The following is a 20,459-nucleotide window of genomic DNA, read 5'->3' as shown; positions in this document are numbered from 1 at the left end:
TTTTACTGGGCCCAATGGATGTTTGAGTCAGGTTAAAAAGTTGTGCTGAAACCAGAAATTAAATTCTTACCCTTTAAGTGGGTACGTTCACAAACCTACAACTACCAGAAAGATCATTCTATTCACTAAAAGGGTATTATTAAACAATGTAATACACAACTAAGATTTAAAACAATGAATAAAAAGAACAAGAAAAAATTTACTCTGTGAAGAATTAAGTTTGTACCATTCAGGATAAGACTTTCTATCTGCACTAATGAAACTAAGTCTGTACATGTAATGAAGACTGAATAGGCTAAAAACCAGAAAGAAAACCACTAAAGTGATTACAGTTGTAACATTACCTAATGTTGAGCTGGTTTAATAGATTTAGAACATTAGAACCAAAAGAAATCTTGTTAATAATGTGCTGGAAGCAAAGACCTAACAGCAGCAATTAAATATTTACCTTTGGAGAGAAAAATTGTTTAGGCAAACTAAAAACATTTGCAAGAACAAGCTCTAGTGAAGAATGGACTAAAACAAAACATTACGCACTTCCAGCTTATGTTCTTTCTCTGCAAGGAATTCTTTTTGACATCGGAGAAAGTCCGACAACATTCGAGTTAGCTGTTTTCTATCATCTATTTCAGCTGCCAACCTGCCATTGTAATCCGCCAGCAACATACATGCATCATCTACCATTTTGGAAAGCTGCTCTCCAGATTCCTTATCTAAAAAGCAAGCAGAGAAAACCAAGTAAAGCATGATTTCATTACATACTGTTAAGTTCTCAGAACAGCATTTCAGTTACTGGATCCCCAACCCTCACCTGTTATTCTGTCTAACAGGGACACATCTTGGACCTCTATAGGCAAAGAAGCTATTCTCTGATGAACTGCTGCATCCCCAGAGGCAGCGTTTTCTAGTTCTTGTAATGCTCTAATGAGATCTGTGGTCTGAAAAAAGCATGCAAGATTGGTAACTAGTTTAAATAAACAGATCCTAGTACAAAACAGCATTTCACAATAAGCTTATGGAATCAATTTGATGGTAATTTTAAAAGCATTTATGATATCAGCACTATACCAACATTCTATCCCCTCTCAGATGGAAAACAAAACAAACCCAAGCCATTAATTCTCAGAACAACATTGAAGTGTTCCTAGTTTTAAAGGTCACCTTCCTAAAATAGATTTTTCATTTAAATTCTTGGTATAGGACTACTTATAAAAGTTTTATTTTTGACAGTAGTGATTATTTTACAGTACCTTTTATTTTACTATACATTTTTTAAATTATTTTTCTTGTATTTTTGCTTCAGACTATCACATCAGACTAGATTACTGCACTTCTTTTGGAAGTAGGGCTGATGTTCATAGAAGCCCAGGTGTCTGTTACAGAGAAACGTACTAAACTGTGATTATTTGGGGACAGTCATTCCTTGCCATAACAAAAAGCCTTCTGAGATGGGGCAGCACCATAACAAAAACCCCACAAGAATTACAGAAGCTATAACAATGCAAGGTAGACAAGAACTTTTCCCAAACAGTGATTGCAACATTGAGAAGTATTTTATTGATAAATCGATAACAATCTTATTTTAATACACGTGTTACTTGTTACCACCCTGGAAACCAAATGAGAACTCAAAACATTGTAGAAACTAATGCTGAAATCCTGATGTGGACAAAGCTGGATATATATTTCATACATTTTGGTTTAGCATCAAACTGACTAAAGTTAGAGAGTGCTCCACTTGTAACCTGAAGTACTGCGAAGAAAAGTTTCAGGTATAGTCACCCTCACCCAAACAGTACCTCATTAAAAAGAAAAATAGAGACCATTCAAAAACAAGAGTAACTGAAAAATTCTCTATCAAACCATACACAAATACAGAATTTTATAAACATGCTTTTACCTGTGGAGGGTCAGTGGGAGAACTTCGAGGTGAACAGTTACTTTCATCAACTTTTATCTGTTCATATGTGCGCTTCCTCACCTTTCTGTCTCCATCTAAATGAAAACAAAACAGAGGAGTCAGGGAAATAACATTTCAAACAAGAGACTCAATCTTCATACACACACAAAATACTTACACAACGCTTGCCTAAGTTGTTCTAATACATCATTTTCATAAACAGACCTTTCTTCCCAGATAGAGAGCACTCGGCCAAGGTGTTTCTTACAACTCTCATCAGACTCACTGTTACAAGGCAAAAAAGCAAAAATCAGCACTAGGGAAAAGTACAGCACTGCCATATGATTATCTGTCACAGAAGGACCTTGGCATACCTTAGCAATACCAAAGTACCGGAAGTCCAGTAACCTCAGAAAACAAAATCACATTTTAAAGAAAAGAAAGCAAAGACCAGTTCAAGATGTCTCAGCAAGCACATAAAAAAACCGCCAACGCCCAGTCCCCTCTTTCTGTTTGCTTGCTCAACCCATAAATCTGTACATCTATAACCCTATTACGCAAACACTGCAAATAGGTTTGTGTTGCTTCAACAGCTGCGTACCATGTGAAAATAATTCTGTACCAAGACTCTAGCATCCTCATGCAACAAGATGAATGGCTGCTGGGGAATAACAAATCATGCAACACCAGTAATGAAACATAGCAAACTGCTGTAGCACATAAATGCTATAAAGACTGAAAGCAAGTCTTAATTTAAGGCATAGCTAACAGCTTTCTAAGGCAAAATGGACTGAATGCAGATGAATTTACTATGTAACTTTATGCAACGGTATTAAGACTATCCAAGATCTAAAGAAAATTGAACAAATTAAAATAACAAGACTGCAAGTACAGAAATAGCACAAGGACTAGCTGGGTCAGAAGAGATGAACTGAGGACTTCTCTAAATACCCCTCAAATACAGTATGATGAAGGATGATGAAGGACAGTGCACATAATGGTTTACTGTACCTTGAAACATGCTTAAAAGCCTCCACTATTACTGGAGCAAAGTCTTTCGTAAATTCTGGTCCTTTCCTTTTGCTGTTCTGTATGACATCATTGGCCAGGTACAGGAATGTCAGCTTCCTATTTGGTTTTGCTAATAAAAAGAGAGATAAACAAGAATTATTAGAAATTTTAGTTCCTCCAACTAATACCTATTTATCCACATTTACACTAAACACAAAAAACCCAAATCAAATGTGTTTTTCCTATTCCCATTACTGCTTACAACATTTCAGTCTGATTTTGTATTTAAAAACGTGAAACGACTTTGGTCACCCAGTGGCTTTTCTCTCCCTTCTGCTGTAACTCTTTGCTCAGATTCTTCCTCCTTCATAATATGACATAAGCTCCCTCTAGCACCACCTCCAAAAATAAACAGGAAAAAAAAAGAAAGATACTCCAAAGTGTTCTTCAGCCCCCAACTATTTCCAGGTATTTTCCTGAGCCTTATGTGATTTGTCCATTTGGTAGTCTTCATGGATTTGTTCAAAGTACTTCAGTTTCCCTTTGAGCCTGCATAAAATTCTTACACCCATGAAGCCCTCTGACAAGGAGCTTCACAGATCCACAATCACTCATGTGAAGAACCTCTTCCTTTTGATTTGAATTTCACTCAGTCTTACATAACCACCCCTCATTCTCATACTTGAGCAAACTGAACAGTCAATCTCTCCATACCACCATGATACTCCCCTCCCTCATCTCCTAATCATTAAAACACTCATGTGCCTGCAGCTGTAACATCAAGAAAACGTTTTAAAAAAATCACTTTCAGGCTCCTGCAATGTATCTCTTCTCCAAGCATCTTAAGCATTCTACCCCATTCCCATTAACATGCAATAGATTACAAGCTTCATATTTACAAGCTGCTTTTGAAATTCTCTTCCATGTTTTCTAAGTGTTCCTACTTAGGTATTTTCATTTACCACCACACTTCATCTAATCTTCGTAAGTCTACAGGTTTCTCAGAGCTGCAACTCTTATTGTAACCCTTCTAACCTTGTGTTAACACCAGAAAAACTTCCAATATCCATTATCACCATACAGTCTCAGTATGTATGCTGTGACTTTAAAAAGAGGTTTCTCTTGAGAGACAGGATTTAAGTTTTTTCCGCTCTCTCGAGGAAAGCAGCACTGTGGTAAAGCCAATCTAGAATTTCTTAAAACTCATGCTTAGTTCCCAGTACGATGTGATTTTGTTAATTTCCACTGAAACCTCTCAAACAAGCAGAATCAGCACCCTCACATACAAACAGAAAATTCAATGTTGATATGCTTCCATTCTAAGGAATTGTTTTTGAGAATAAATTCTGCACTATAGAAATACTCCTCTGAGGGATTTCTCCTCAGAGTACTGAATTTTTCCCATCCTCTTGGACAGACATATCCAACAAGTCAAGAGAGTTCTGGATTAAGGGGGGGGGGGGGGGCGGAAACCTTTGCATTAAAAGTAAAAATGCACCTATCTCTTAGAATCAAGGAAAACTAAAAAAGGGCAAAAAAGAATTAGTTTGGAAGTGCTCCACACAAGGTGGATCTATTAAAAGTCTGCTCCAAACAGTGAGGTCACTACATGCAGACACCCAGGAAATTCATCTATTTGGATCAAAAGCTGGCTGAACTAAAATGTAGATTTTATAAACATATGCTACTTCATTTCTATATTAAAAACTAACTGACAATATAGCAACACCTCTCCTACCTATGTTTCAAGTAAATCATAGTTCTGTCACATAGAAAGCTTTGAATTACTCAAAGAGAGAATCTTAAAAAACAGGTCTTGTCTCATGGGTGCATGAAAATTAACTAGCACTGACCAAAGCTGACCATGCCTGCCACCCCCATTTCTTAAATAAGCCCAGAATTAGGACTCAAAATCTAATGAAGCAGACTGTTCCCCATTCCACATCCTCTGAACTGCATGCACAATAGGTCCTTGTCTGTCCACTTCACAGAAAGAAAAGTCATGTTTTAATCCTCAGTGATGCAACTCATTTGTGACAGACCTCAGCTTCCTTGTTTGCAACAAGTAACCAGATCAACTGAGCTGGTAAAGACAGATGTATGCAGTGCCATGAAGTCAGGTGATGTTGATTGTCACAAAGTCTAGACTTGATCTATTCACTACAGTTAAATAGATCAATATACCAGGTTTGGAAAAAGCACGCTAAAATCCAGAAAGTCACTTTCAAGCTTTCTTCTAGTATCACCTTTCCAGCTTCCTACTACAATTCAACCAAAGCTGCATATAATGAACAAAAATCATCAAAACACTATTAAGCTATCTGTGGCTTTGGTTAGAAATTCAACTAATATTCTACCCTTATGTTCACAAAGAACATTGTGAAGTAGTATTTAATTCCAAAGTTCAAAGCTAAAAATTATGCCTACTCTCAAGAAGCTGTCCCCTTCACCAATCTTCAGTAGTTACATCCTGGCCTACTACCGCTCTGCCTTACATAGGAGACTAAAGGGCAACGTAACCTTTAGCAACTGAGGCTGACAACTCTGAGCTGAAAAAAACGCAAAGTGTTCTATTGCTGCTATGACTGTAAATTAGCTATTGAAGTCTGAAATACAAAATTCCAGACCAGATAGATCTGTTCTGAAAAATATTATGTTTAAAGCATCTCTCTTCAGTAGCAGTGACACTAACTTTTCAGCCCTGCGCTTTGATGTATCTCAGAACACCAAAATGGATCAAAGAACAGTTAAGACTATTTAAAAAAAGCATCCTCAACACGTGGCAAGGCTATTAGCAAAAGCAGTCTTACTGTCAGAAGAAAATGAAAGCCCACAGCACCTCTGGTACACTAACAGTACAGTCTGCAAACACAAAACTGCTAAGAAAGCATCCATGTTGGACTGAATCATCTTTTCAGAAGCTCTGTGCAGTGTTCACATAACTCCTCTGCTTGTTTCAGTTCGATTTACCATTTACCCACCAAAGCAGCTCCCTGAAGCGCTGGATTCTTAAATATTTTAACATGTCAATGGTGCTGGTTGGTGTAAGGGCCATACTAAGCAGATTACTCTTAAAGCATCCACAATGAGACTAACTGGGATTGGCACCTCGCAACTGAAACCAAGTGTGTCCCCAAAAAAATACATATCTGACATATTTAACTGCCAATGGATACTCTGCAGCATCATCAGGCATCTATGGTGGAGAGACTTGACATCCTCATTATCAAGTCTTAAATTCTTTGGAACGCATACTTGTTAGCCTGGCCTGGGTATTCCTGGTTCTCTGCCAGTTCAATATAGATGCCCTGACATTGTATGCTTGAGTCCATAATACTTAGAGAACTCTGACGAGCCACCACATTAGTGCAAGAAACTCTAGTATTTTACCTTGGAAGGCAGTAAGCATGTTATTTTCACTGAGGTTAACTCTGGCAATCAAAGCCAGCATAATCACCCATATTTGTCTTCTCCAGGTTTACCTCCTGGCATTGGAAACTGAGGTCTCATGAAGATTGCTAGAAACATGCCCACTAGTTTCATGCTGTTCCACACCTCTTCCCTAGAGCTGAGAGATACTTGCCATCTTAGACATAAAGGAAGAAACTACAGAGAAACACACAAGCATAAGAGATTTCACTTACATCCCACTACAAGTACATAGACTATTGACCCATCTGAAAATGTTACATCAGGCTTTAACCTTCTACAGGCCGGCTCTGCTATGCCAACTGACCTCAAATGAAAGTATCATTTAACAAGAGGTTTTGAGAAAATGAGCATCAGTAGGTTAAAATCCGCAACAGTTATCAGCACTAACCAGTTTCCTTTTTACTGAAGTTCTCTAATATGAATTCAAATAGATTTGGCTCAATTGCTTTTGAATTACATTAGTCTACATATATGCAGCAGAGTATATGAGTGTCAGCACTTCTCCTAAAATCCCTGGGACACTTGCTGTATCGTAGCATGCTTCATATCTTTCCAAAAGAAGTTACATGACATCTTTGTAAACACCTGACAAGCTTTTAAGCTTTTTATTACAAGACCCAACTCATCTTTTTTAAGTCAAGCAGCACCGAAACTTGAGTGCAAGATCACTGACCCTTCACACTGATAGCTAACCTGAGTTTTTATGCAAGCTGATTAAGTGCAGCATCTTTGGTAACATAACTGAAAGCGTATCTGTAAAAAGTCACTTGAGAGGCTACCACCAGAAAGGACAATTCAAAGATAATAAAACCATAAAAGGCATGTGGTACAACGAGCACTTAATCTTAAAATTAATTAACCTTCTGTTAAGAAAAAGTTAAACTAAGGGTTCAACATTGCAGTCACCTGATTCTCCTGGTGAATTTTACCAAGGTTTGAGAACTGCTGTCTCCTTTTCAGAGAGGGGAATTGCCCACAGAACATGTGTTCAAGGTTTGAGGGTCCAAGTATCTTGACTTTGAGTTTGGAGGCTAGTAGACAAAGGGAACACAGCATACAGCCACTGCTGGGAAAGAGGCCATCAGCATCAAATTACCAGAGACACGAGAAAGTTGGTCACAAACCAAGGAAACCATTCCAACATAATTACTCTGTAGAAGCTTCTCACCGCACTTAGTGTATCCTGAATTACCTAAACATGTGAAACAAACCAATTCCTTTCACTGCATCACCTGGCTGGTACAATGCCAAGATGGGTATGAATCAACAGCAATAACAACAGTTTCAGGATAGGAAAAAGACACTGCACTTAAGTATTCAGAACCAGAACGATGAAAGACAGGCAGGTACAGGCAAGATAGCAGGACACAAGTAGTACAGCAATAAATGAATATAGATTTGTATACACTGCATTCTTTCAAGACTCAGAGAGTCAATGAGTCAGGTTGGATTACACAATCCAAGTGTGACTACTTTAAGTGAAAGATTCTTATATTGCTAATCTGTTGCTCCTGACTGTAGGTAATTTTGTAAATCTCTAACTTGACTCAACAACTCACATTCACCTGAAGTTTTTCGCACTGTTGGTTGATCTCCAAACCTTTTTGCATAGATGAGAAGATTCATGTGGATAATCAGGAAGGTACCCACAAGCACCTCCGTCTTAAGTATATTACTGGCCTCCTCAAGAACACCTACTAACCAGTAAAATCAGTAAGCCATAGTTTTGTTTCTTTTAAATAAAACAAAATCTAATTTATTCTCTCAAATGTATCACACTGGCCCATGACACTATACCACCATTAAGTGAAATAATCTTACAACCACCAGCAGAAAAAGATTCCTTCTCTTTGTAGAAAAACTACACTACATAGTACAGAAAAGAATTGCTTTAAATCAGGAACTGTTTTCCTGAAATGCACTTCACATCTGCAGGGCAATATATTTCCACCACTTTTGGCTGTGGTTCTGCTCCAAAGCAGTTGACTGAATATCAGAGTAATTCAGATGTAGTACATCTTTCAATTCTGGCTTCAATGTTGCTAGGCCTTCTAAATTTGCCTACTAAGATCTTCTATCTTCCAATTTTCAGCAGCATTGAGCAACTGCCACAGCAGCCACTAGCTTCAGAAAAATGTACTGCATCAATGCCAACAGCTATAATGAGTGAGGACCCAAACACTAGCATACATCCCAGCAGCAGAAGTTGTAGACAGCCATAAATAAGCAAAAATAGTTGCATTTTATACCACTGAATGCCTTCAACACCCAAACCCCCAAAAAAGTTCAAGCATAATAAAATGGAACAGCAGGTAAACTGGCAGAGTGGAACGCTAAAAATACATCCCTCTGTAGCAGCCCAGATGCACTTACGCAATTGTAGCTGCCTTAAAGAAAACATACAATGGCTCTGCTAACCTGGATAAGCTTTGCAGTGAAGACAACAATCCCTGTGACACGGGTGGGGTGACAGATGAAAGCTAAAACAAGAGGACAAGTGACTAAGGGGCAGGGAGGATGTTGTGTTCCAGCATCAGTTTCTGAGACTGACTAATCTATGAGATGCCATGTCAGGCTCTGAGGAAACAGATACCTGAATCTGAAATAAGGTTTAAAGACACAACACAACAACTATTAAAATATCACTAGGACATAAACACCTAACAAGTGACAGAGCTGGACCTGGAAAACCTAACAGAAAATGAGCTGACAGGAAGATACTACAGACAACTAACTGGAGCTTGAAATAAAAATTACCATATTACCAAACTCCAACATTTAGCAATTTTTTTTTCCTTTTAAAAAGAACACACTTTAACCCAGTACAGCAAATAGCACATGAAGCCTACTGAGCAAGCACTTACCATTCACCCTTGAAGGCTGATGCTTTGAATTATGGAATTGAAATTTTTCATTTCAAAACAAAACACACAAACAACAAACCCCTACAGTTGCAGAGAATCCTGAAACCAGGGAGCAAGGGATGTATGCAAGAGAACATACCTGATTTGCAAATAACAGAAAATAAGTCTCAACAGCCTCAATCTCAGAAGAGCCTCTTCAAGGGGGTTCCTAAGGGTTTTCTCAGCAGCCACTCAGTGGCTGCAGGCTTACACAACAAAATTGTACGTGTAATGCCACTACTTAAGTTTAAAAAACACCTGTAAGTTAATCTCTTTATGGATACACAAAATTAAATAGTTTTAATGGGCCCACCATTGCATTTTTGGAATGAGTCATGTAGTCACATTACAGTTAATTAATTACTACTACTTAACTACTGAGTCAGCTTATGTCTACTAAGTTATTAACTATTTAACTTTGGGTGTTACATTTCATACATCTGAAATCTAGCTGAAGCAGGATCGTTTTCCTCAATGCACACCTTTCAAGCCTTTACAAAATTCTCCCTAACCCCCAATCAAAAGGTCTCTGTAAAATAATTAGGTTATGTGGCCACATTATCACAAAAGTTAATCCACACGAGTTACTCTGAAGCAATCATGAAGCTGCCATATCACAAGTACCAAAAAAAAAAAAGGCCACACTTTTCTAGAATAAAAATCCAAACTGCATGAGATTCACGTTATTAAGACATTTACTACAAATGAAGTATTGAAAGAGCAGCCTCCCCACCAAATTATTTATTCCATAAATCAACTATGACATTCAAAAGAACGCAGACTCATGATCAGCATAAGCCAGCGCTAAAACAGGCTGTGGCCTAAAGGGACAATACTATCCTCAGTCTCCTTTGCGGCAGCACCAGCTTTCCATCAGGGAACTCATCTATTTCAAAACTAATTATTGGTTTTGCTGGATTTTCAGCAGCAGCCCAGTACAAGACATTGTCAGCAAAAAACCCATCAGAATAATTAAAGACATATTTAACCAACAGCAGAGTGGAAAAGGAGCTGTTCTGTTGTCATTGTAGACCTCTGCTTATCTGTCAAAACAGGAGAAATCTTTGTTATTTCATTACAGTTGTCATTTAAGTTAAAGGCATTCTAGTCATCTTTTCTCATCATTTTACTCATCAATGAACAAAAGATCAATGAACTACAGAATCTATTCTCCACTAATCATAGTAACAGATTACTAACATACATCCACTGAAATCTGGAGTACTTTGAGTAACACATGAATGGTTTTGCACAGATGCAGAATCAGGAATATTTAATACCCCAGGCAGAGCACCAGCTCTGCCACAGTCCTACACTAGTGGCACAGTTCATCCATACTTTTTTCATTAGCACATATTTGAGGTCAGTCATTAAACAGCACATCTCTACACTCAGCCTCTTGAAGCATATTATATGCAACTCCTTATCATAATTTCATCAAACTACTGGTTGTATAAAATAACATCCTTTCCTTAAATATTTGTGATGTTACTAGAAGCGTCTGGACAATTCAGAGTTATCAGGACTTTCACAATACAGTCAATTCCAGAATACCTTATACTAGCTCTCCTCCAATTTTTGATTATTTCTAAGAATGACCCTATGAATTTTACATGCCAGTATTTTAAGAACTACATATAAAAGCTATGGTAGTATTAGGGAAAAAGCATATATGCATTCTCCTTCAGTAATCATGAGTTACAACAACTGCCTGAATACAACTTTAGCAACACTGGAGTACAGCAAGACAAAACCAGTGTTACATAACTGCTCCAAGTTATGACAAAGATGTGCAAGTTTTGTTTACATCTAAGTGCAAGAATTAACCAAGAAAATCAATGGAAGCTCAACTGTAGAAAACCTGTAGATGAAGGTGTATGGAACCAGTGATCTGTGGAGATGGCCTAATACGGGACCTAAACACTATCAATGAATCAAAGTAAACAGAAAGGGACTAAGATTTTATGTTACCTAAGTTATATGCACATTTGAAAAGCTGCCTCTCCACCTCTACTACTCCAACGTGATATAAAGACAATGACCACTTTAAAAATAAAAGAATCAGAACCAAACATTCAGGAACGAAAGAGCTGTGATCCTAGCACTTGTTTTCACGAATAACTAAAGACTTCTTCAGAAAGGTTCATGCAAGCTGATCTGACACAAGGGATCTTTTACCAAAACTGAAAGCATCCAGAAAAAACGCAGTATCACACTGTTATGTGTGCAACTCGGTTACACAATGTTCCATGAGCCTGAAAGGGAGTAGGCTGGAAGGAAGGTCTGGAGACAAGGGTGACAACAAAAAAGGGATACAATGAAAAGGAAATAAATTTTAGAAAGGCAAGGTTCAAGTTTCAGTTCCAGGACACTACTGGCTAGCAATAGCAGCAGACAATGCCAATAATTTTTGTGTCTGTATTCCCCAAATAGAGATCATTTTCCTCTCAGGTAGGAGGGAAATCACGTTTCTACAGCTTGGATGGTGGGCAACTCAGGAGCCTTAAACTTACTCTATTTATGGCCTCATTGCCAGCATTCTGCTTTGTGATGTTTTATGCAAGTCACTTCACAGCATACTGGTTTTCCTTCTCGTTTTCCACATGCTGTCTGCTTTGACCACTAAATCCACCCTTTGAGGATTAGGGACCATCTTACAATTCTGTGCTGCTATTAGCAAAAAGTTAGTGCCAGCCAAATATAAGCTAACATTTATGAAGCTTAGGTACTATTATCAGAGATGGAAAATTAAAATACATCCTGCCTATATTAACTACACCAGCTTCAAATGAAGTGGTAGAGGAACATAGGGAAGAAAAAACACTTCACATAAGCCTTAAAAGCCCAGAAGAAAAGGTACAGGACATTGAAAGCAACTAGGCTACTCCTACCGGAAGCAGCCTATCACATACTTTCCACAGACCCCTGAAGGTTGGCTTCTGAAAAGAGGTCACCAGAAAAATCTTACTTGGAAGCAGCAAAAGCTAGACTACAGCTTCAACAAACTGAAGATAAAACCAATTGCATCAGCTATGCTCATCCGAAGCTCCTAAGCTACGCCCTCAGAACAGGCTTAAAAGTGGAAGCCAGACATTGAAAGCTGAGAAAAAGCAAAGCATTCCCAGGAGTTCTTAAGATGATCACTATCCTTGCCTCTCAATACCACCTTCAAATATATAGCCCATTTCATTTCTCCAATTAGTCCAACAGCACAAGAAAATTATGCTAATACTAAAGTTAAGGACTGACCACTAATGTTATAGATTATTATGAACTGGTATTGCGCATGTTAATTAAGACGAGCAACCAAAACTCTGGCTCTGTACCAGTTAGTTTAAGATACCTTTCTGATATCATTCAGAACACCAAACATTCGAGTTGTTTGTTTAGAAGGCCCAGAAACGTGAAATGTTTCAGACACAGATGGGAGATCCATTCATCTGTTCTCAGAACAAGAAAGCAAGCTTGCAACAAACACTTAGTGAAAATGTGTTTATTTCACAAGATGAAATATGCCACCAAATATGTCTTTCTTTAGGCAACAGAAAAAAATAATTTAACTCATGCCTGAAAGTTGAAAAGTTAACATTTCACACAAAAAGCATATATTAAACAAAAACACAGTAGCCATGTGAAAAGCTACAGAGTTTATAGGAACATATTTCCATACTATATTGTAAAGTTTTGTATAATTCATACTCAAGATTTTTATTTTAAGGGTAGTTCAATCCATTTGCTGTGAAGTTATGCCCCCTAACCAAGAGGTAGTTGTGATCCAGCCATGCACTCTTTGTATTCCATTACACATCATTTCTGCTAGTTGACTATTCTTCTTAGTTGCGTGAAACTAAGAGATTGCTTTCTCTTTCCTAAATCCTGTAATGGCTTAGTGCTGTTTTTCCTCTCAGCTTGAAAACCTAGCCTTCCACTTTTCCCATTAAAGATCCACATATTAATGGTACTCCAAAGGAAGCTATTGGAATACAGTAACATTTCCTAGAGCGAGGTAGAGTTCTAGCAAGTGATTTTTCTTTTTCTTAAATGAGTCAACTTAAGATAAAGTTATTTGCCAGTCAGATCAAATAAACCTTCACATGCCATTTTTGCCTTTCAGTCCCTGAGCCACTGCCTACAGCTTCAAGTTCTTTCCTGTTAAAAGGAAAGCCACGTAAGAATCTAAGTCTGCAGGCTCAACATCAAATACTCAGTACAGCTAAAGAAACACACATCTTTATTCTGCCAACATCGGTATTAGCCATCTGCAAAAACAGTAAGCAAAAACCACTTTAGACACATTAAATTGCTCTTCCCCCTGAGTATTCCCCTCCTCAGCTTCCCTAAAAGAATAGTTGCTGGCACAAGTGGACAAAGCCACCGCATCAGGAAACTTGACCAGTATTACAGCTAACTATTGCTATAGATGATGAAAGACTACCTAAAAAGGATCGTCTTGGAAGAACCGTAGCTGCCAGTATTAAAACAAAAAGCCCTAAACCCCGTGCCTTCCGCCTTCCCTCCCTTTCCCCACTTTCCTCTCTCCTTCCGCAAAAAAGGGGAGTAAAACGTGAGAACGAGCCTCCTCAGAAGCATCTCCCTGAGGGAGGAAGACGGAATGGGAGGTAGAAGAAAAGAGCCAGGAGAGTGGGGGAAAAAAAGAGGAAGGAGAAGCACCCCCCCCAGCCCACAATAACAAAAAACCTGAGACCCGGGGTTTAACACTTGCCCCACCAGCTCCGTTCTCCCCAGGCGCCGGGGCGGGCCGGCCGGCCCTCCCTCCCTCCTTCACCGGCTCGACAAGCCGAGGAACCCTACCACCTTCCCCTCAGCAGCCGCACACCCGAGGGCGGCCTCCTCCCACCACGGCCGCCGCCGCCGCCCCCCAGGCAGGCCCTACCCGGCACCCGAGGGCGGGAAAAGGCCCGGCGGCGGCGGCGGCCGTGCCAAGCCTCACCTTTTCGCAGCTCCCGCTCCCACACGCTGACGATGAGCGCCGAGTGCTTGCGGTGGTGGATGAGCCACAGGCTCAGGGTCTGCACGCTCTGCTGCGAGTTGCTCAGCTCCGAGAGCTTCCGCTCCAGCGCCGCCTCAGAGAACGCCGACATCGCCGGGCCGCGCTCGGCTCGGCCCCCCCCGCCGCCGCTTCCTCCTCCTCCTCCTCCTCCTCGTCCACCGACCCGGCTCGGCCGCGCTCAGTCCCCGCCTCTCCGCCCCAGCAGGGGAGGAGCCGGGCGGGCCCCGTCCCGTCCCTTCCCGCCTCGCCGGCCGCCACTTCCGCGCACCCGGACAGCCCGGCGCTGACAAAATGGCGGCGGCCGAACCTCCCGGAGAGCCGCCTCGCCCCGCCCCCCTTCTCCTCCTGCCCTCACTTCCGGCAGGGGCCCAGAACGAGGCGGAGCGGGGCGGGGCCGGGCCCCGCCAGCGCCCGCCGTCCTCGCGCCTCTCCCAGCAGCCTTCGCGCGGCTCTCCCCTTCCCGGGGCTCGGCCCGCCTCAGGCGGCGGGGGGGATCCCCTCAGGTTTTCCTCAGGTTTTCCTCAGGTTTTCCTCAGGTTTTCCTCAGGTTTTCCTCAGGTTTTCCTCAGGTTTTCCTCAGGTTTTCCTCAGGCTTCCCTCGCTAGCCCTCCTTGCTCCGGGTGAACGGAGTGTGTGTGCCAGCAGTGCCTTACCAAGTGGCTTTGGAGAGGTTTCCCAGTAAGCTCTGGGAGGCTGTAGGGTGCAGTGAGGAAAAACAAGAGTTAGGGGCCATTACTACAAAAGGCCAGCTATGTCAGCGTTTTGCCCTGGGAAAGAATGTGAAAACCCAAACACAAAAAAGGCCCCAAGGCAAACTGGGCCTGCCAGTGGCTTTCACCTAGCAGGTTAAGGAACTTACTGTGAGCCAAGGTGCATGGTATTTCATCTTTGCAAGGTGGACACGTACTCCACGAATGTGTCTTGCTTCATTTTTAAAAACTGTCTTTCTGGCGTTGACAGTATCATGAGGGTTCCGCTGTTCGATGACAAGATGACGTGCAAAAGTGTTTCCTCTTAGTTGTGTTTCAAACCTGTTCCCTTAAATCTTTACTGAATCCTTGCTACTTCTGCTGTTTTGGAAATAATAGTGAATAAAAAAGTTTCTCTGCTCACCTTTGCATAGGTTTTGCATTGTATCATCTGCAGGCATTTTTCGGGCTGAAGGATCCAAGTCAGTCCTCCTCACGTGGAAGGTGCTCTATGCCGCCTGACACGAGTAGTATTTCTAGTCTTAATGTAAGCTTTTTCTAGCCTTCCTGCTGCTTTTCTAAAAAACACATGACACCACTTCTTATTTGAAACATTGCCAACTAACTGTCATTTTCAGAGAACTATCCACCTTAACTCCTACAGGTCTGTCCTGAATCCTAGTTCTGTAGCTAATAATGATCACTGCAGATAATGTCTCTCTCAGTATTTTTAATATTTCTATAAAATTATGTGTGTATTAATTAGAAAAATATGCATATACCTTACTCTTGGGACATCCTGTCAATGGTTAAGTAGCAACCCTTAAAATGGAGTATTCCTATAACCTTTCACAGATCCAGTTTGTCCTCACCAAACAGCAGAAAGTTAGTTATGAAAAAAAATCTGTAGAGGATTTTTAAAACTTTACAAAGTTTTCTCCCTATTTCATGCCTCACATTCAGAGACGATGTCCCACAGGATTGTCTTCAGGCAATTTTCCTCATATTTGTTCTTAGTGAAATCTTCCCTTTAAACATAAAACATTGGCGAGGGCGAGGTGGGAGTGTTAGGAGGTTTTAATGTGAATTCTATTTACAGAATCATCTGTAGCATGAATGATTTGGGGGGGACTAGAAAGGATTTTGCAAAAATGCTTTTGACAGAGAAATTTAAGTAAGAAGTTGCACAGATCCCTACAGAGTCTCTTTTTCTATCACTTCACTGCATTTTGATCATCATGAATGAAAGAACCTGTAATATATTGCTATTTTTGCTATGTACAGCAGAGGACACTCTGGCATTAAGTAGAACTGGCCAGTGAACTAAAATTAAGACAGAGCTAACACAGATGCAAGCATGAGAAAAATGAAATATGAATGGTAATCTAGTAACTAACATTCAAATACCATTTTCTGGAGGCATACATTCTGACGTTAGCAGGAGAAACTTGTGGGTAACTATGGAGAAAGAAACATTTCTCTTACATACAAGACTAGATTAAAAAGTATCTAGGAACAAACAGTGAAATTTAGAAGTTAAAGCAAAAAAGATAAGGAAAAAGAGCAGGAAATTGGTAGAGAATTTTACTAATGATATTAGAAATGTTTATTACTGCTTCCTCTGCATTTTTTATCCCAGATTATCAGAACATTTTACAAACAAGAATAAATCCTCTGAGATAGGTATTTGTTCTGTAAATAAATATATTTAAATACCAAGAGAATGACTTATTGTCTGTGTATAATCTAGTGGATAATATAATGTACAGCAAAATTGATATTTTACTTTCCCCGTAAATCTTTATAGCACATTTTAAATTTGTAATCGTAAATGTTTACATCAGTAATCTAATTTTAAAAGCTATGCTTATCCAGTCAGTGAATGGAAATTTACCACGAGACTTATTCAAAGTGAAGTGACTCTCAGACAGCAAGTATGCACAATGGAGGGTCCGTTTGCTGCAGAGCTTTGAAAACCTCAACTTTCATTCGGAAACAATTCAGACGTTATTCACCTGCCTTTAAAAAAATTCACCCATGTCCGCAGGGGCGGAGTTGCCAACAGATGGCAAGTTTTCTTCCACCCGTTCCTGTGTTCAAACCGTAATAACAGCTTTCCTCTCATTCCCTAAGAATGAAATTCTGCACTGCTTCCCTTCTGTCTGACCACCGTGGGTTGGTGGTAGTTTGCTGTGTTTTCCTGCTCCTGGAGAAAGGAGCCCTGTGCAAGTGTAAGACAATGACTATGAATAAATTACTCTGTTGATGTTTTTGTAGAACGTGGGACTGGGAAGCTCTGGGTAGTCGAAAGCTGTAATTACATTTCAGACTGCAGTCGCCAAGAGGCTGTATAGCATCCTTACACTTCATATGCTGGCCACAGATTTTTTGTTTCTCTTTTCCCCTCAACCAAGGACATCCACACAAAACCTTCCATAAGAGGGGAATTTAACCCTAGTAATGATTGGAAGTTTTATGTTCTGTTACCTTGAGGGAATCCTAGGAAGTGTTTAAGCACTGGAAGGGCTGATCCGTGTCTGAAATAGCAATGCTTATGGTGCATTGTGGGAAAGGTAAAAAAAACCAAAACACATCAGTCCACATCTTTGCTCCCCCCCGCAAATATCTGAGCATTTCTATTATCTAGTCTTAATTCAAAGAGAAGGCTTGCTTTAGTGAGGTGCTGGGGCACACAACACCTTGACTCTGCCATAGGGCTGTCTCAAAAGCAGCTATTCCAAGCCACACACCAGCATGTGTGCTCTTTCTCTGCCTGAACCACTCCAGCTGATCAGCAGAACATTGAACCTTGTTTCTTGGACTGCCCTTCAGCAAATCTAGCTGGGCGTAGCTCCTGGTACACTTCACTAAGCATTTTAAAAGTGAGATAACAAAAGACAATACGTGTTTAGATATTTTATCTGAAACTGGCAACAAAAGGCAGAAATTAAAATGAGGAGATCAGCATTAAGATAGAGAAGGCAGATTGTCTATACTGAGTCTCTTATCTCTCCGCTTTCAGGTAGGGCCAAAGGAGTGGCAAAGGTGGCAGTTTGTGCTGGTTAAGAGTGCCCAGAGGCAAAATGGGCAAAGCCCCAGTGAAACTGCCATTGTCTGTGCTCCAGCAGTGTCAGTTCAGCGTGAATTGGCTGCTACTGCTCTGCAGAACAGCACTCTACCTGCCAAATCTAAGAGGTGTAGACTACGTTAAAAATATACACCACCTGACTGCTGCTCACTGAGCCTACCTATCTCATTCCATGGTTTGTTGATATGAACATGTCTCAGTCTAAAAGTCAATTTTAACTTTGTTTCCTCCAGGGCACTCCAGTCTGGTACTCCCCCCTTACAGCTGTCATCTTTAGAAGTTGTTTTCTCTTGAAGCCCAGAGATAATTTATTTATCCTTAGTAATATTCTATGCTTCACTGGATTTGTTTAGGAACCCTTATTTTACAGCACTACACAGAGCAGTAAAACAGTCTATGTGTTTACTGGTTTACTAAACATTACTCATCAGCCATGTGGGATTTGAGCTGAAACCAGCTCTTGCATCAGAACAGACCAGATCTTTCCCTGTATGAGGCTGGCGTTTTGTCATTTTTATCTTTGTTTTGGAGCTCTCTCTCAAATAGTCCCACCCAGGAGATGAAATATTATTAAAGGAGAAATGAGGTTTCTCTAGTCTTGTTTCCTGCCTGAGAATTTGTGTTGGTCAGCATACCAATTGCTACCTGGATCTCAAAAATACAACACTGGCATATCAGTTCCTTTTTATTGTTCCAAGTGTCCAATCCATCCAGTATAACAGTTTCTGAAGTTTCATACTGAAAAATATTTTTCCATCTGTCACAATATGCTTGTGCATCTCATGACCCAATTCTGTGTAAATGATCCTACTTCCATATCCCAATAAGGGCATGACAATGGAGAAATGCAAAAAGAAGACCCTGAAATACAGCTGTAAAATGATTCCTGACTGAGAGATGGTAGTTCATCTGGGTAATTTCTTCAGAAACATTAAACCCCATTTGTTACCTGTATAACAAGAGGGCATATCCCTGGCAGAAACTATAAATAAATAAATAAGTTAAAAAAAATTGAGTTGAATCAGTGTGAAGTCCTGCAGGCAGGGAACAAAAGAAAGCTTAAATGGAAGGAAGAAGCTCACTGAAGTTACTTACAGGAGCTGCCTACTGGAGCCAAAAACCTCAGAGTGAATAATCGTTCTTCTACATGAGTTCCTGCCATGAAGCACTTCACCTTTTTAATGTAATTCATTAAAGGCAGAAATCACTTGCTACTTCAGAGATTAACAAAAACCACTTACTGAGATATGTATATATGATCCAGCAAGACATTCCCATGTCCTATAGAGAAAGATGCATTATACAAGCTAAAAAAAAAAATATCTCTAGCATTTCTGTGATTTCTTTGGCCCTCTGTGGAGATGTAAAGATGTTTGTAGAAAACCTTTCTTTTTTTTCCTAAGTCAGGCATTCAGCCAGACAGCTATGTACATCCGGCTTCTTCATCATTATGCTATTAAGTGAAGTCATACTATGTAAACATACACTGTGATTAATATATGGATGCAATCAAGTCCCAGTTTTCCTTAGTAGAGAGAGTGCTGTAACTATGCAGGAAGCACTCCAGGGTATGTATTAACTCAGGTGTGCAGAAAGGCATGAAACATTAGGCTGAATAATTTTAAACATCTGAGCAATATATTAATGAATCATTAATATGTGCCCTAAAGTGTATATAGCTCAGTCACAGCATAAAAGTAATAAAGCACATTCTTAACAATAAATAATGTTATCTTTGCGAGGAAAAGGAAAACTCGGCAATGTATTGATATACTGTGTGAAGAACCTTCTTGAAATTTCTGAAAACGCAAATTTATATTTGACTTTAAATCAAAGGAAATGGGCTGATTCACCTTTGTGATCCAGTAGAGAGCATGATGTCTCAGAAACCATTCACCTGTAGGAAGCAGACACTGTATTTTTGTTACGGTGTACTCGGCTCTTGGTTTTGGAGGCGGTGGCTGCCAGCATACGGTGCTGTACTACCACAAGCATAGCCAGAGGTTTAAGGGAAGCGCTTATTCACCTTTAGTCAGCACTCGTTAAACCACATCTGGAATAGTGCATTCAGTTTTGGTCTCCCCTAGTATAGCAAAAATATTTATAAGCTTGAGTAAGTCCAGCAGAAGGCCACTGAGATGGTCAGATGGTTGGAGCACAGAACCCAGAAGGAGAGACAGAGGAAACTGGGCTTGTTTAACCTGGAGAAGTGAAGGCTCTGGGGCAACCTAATGGCAGCTTTCCAATGCCTATGAGGAGGTTACTGAGAAAATGGAATAATTAATGGACATGCATGATGAGAGGCTGACAAACGGTGATAAACTGAAATGGAAGTTTCCAACTAGATATAAAGCAAAAGTTTTTTCACCACAAGGAGAGTCAGAAAATGGAACAGGTTGCCCATAAAGGTTTTGCAGTCTCCATC

General features: G+C 40.1%; 1 protein-coding gene across 3 annotated transcripts in view; it reads right to left on the bottom strand.

Annotated features, from left to right (window-relative positions):
* Positions 1-14,556, bottom strand: part of RPRD1A (regulation of nuclear pre-mRNA domain containing 1A) — a 46,538-nt gene extending 31,982 nt beyond the window's left edge. For all 3 annotated transcript variants that reach the window (XM_075022706.1, XM_075022707.1, XM_075022708.1), the window contains exons 1-6: positions 14,198-14,556; positions 2,912-3,041; positions 2,079-2,185; positions 1,901-1,995; positions 812-938; positions 538-713 (exon numbers count right to left, since the gene is read on the bottom strand). In XM_075022706.1, coding sequence (XP_074878807.1) covers positions 538-713; positions 812-938; positions 1,901-1,995; positions 2,079-2,185; positions 2,912-3,041; positions 14,198-14,348 — 786 coding nt within the window. In that variant the 5' untranslated portion in view covers positions 14,349-14,556. The remainder of the gene's footprint in view (positions 1-537; positions 714-811; positions 939-1,900; positions 1,996-2,078; positions 2,186-2,911; positions 3,042-14,197) is intronic.
* Between the last annotated feature and the right edge of the window lie 5,903 nt (positions 14,557-20,459).

Source organism: Buteo buteo, chromosome 3 (assembly GCF_964188355.1).
Source record: "Buteo buteo chromosome 3, bButBut1.hap1.1, whole genome shotgun sequence".
Lineage (NCBI taxonomy): Eukaryota > Metazoa > Chordata > Aves > Accipitriformes > Accipitridae > Buteo > Buteo buteo.
The sequence above is the reverse complement of the archived record's forward strand: the minus strand, read 5'-3'. Positions and strand labels throughout refer to the sequence as shown.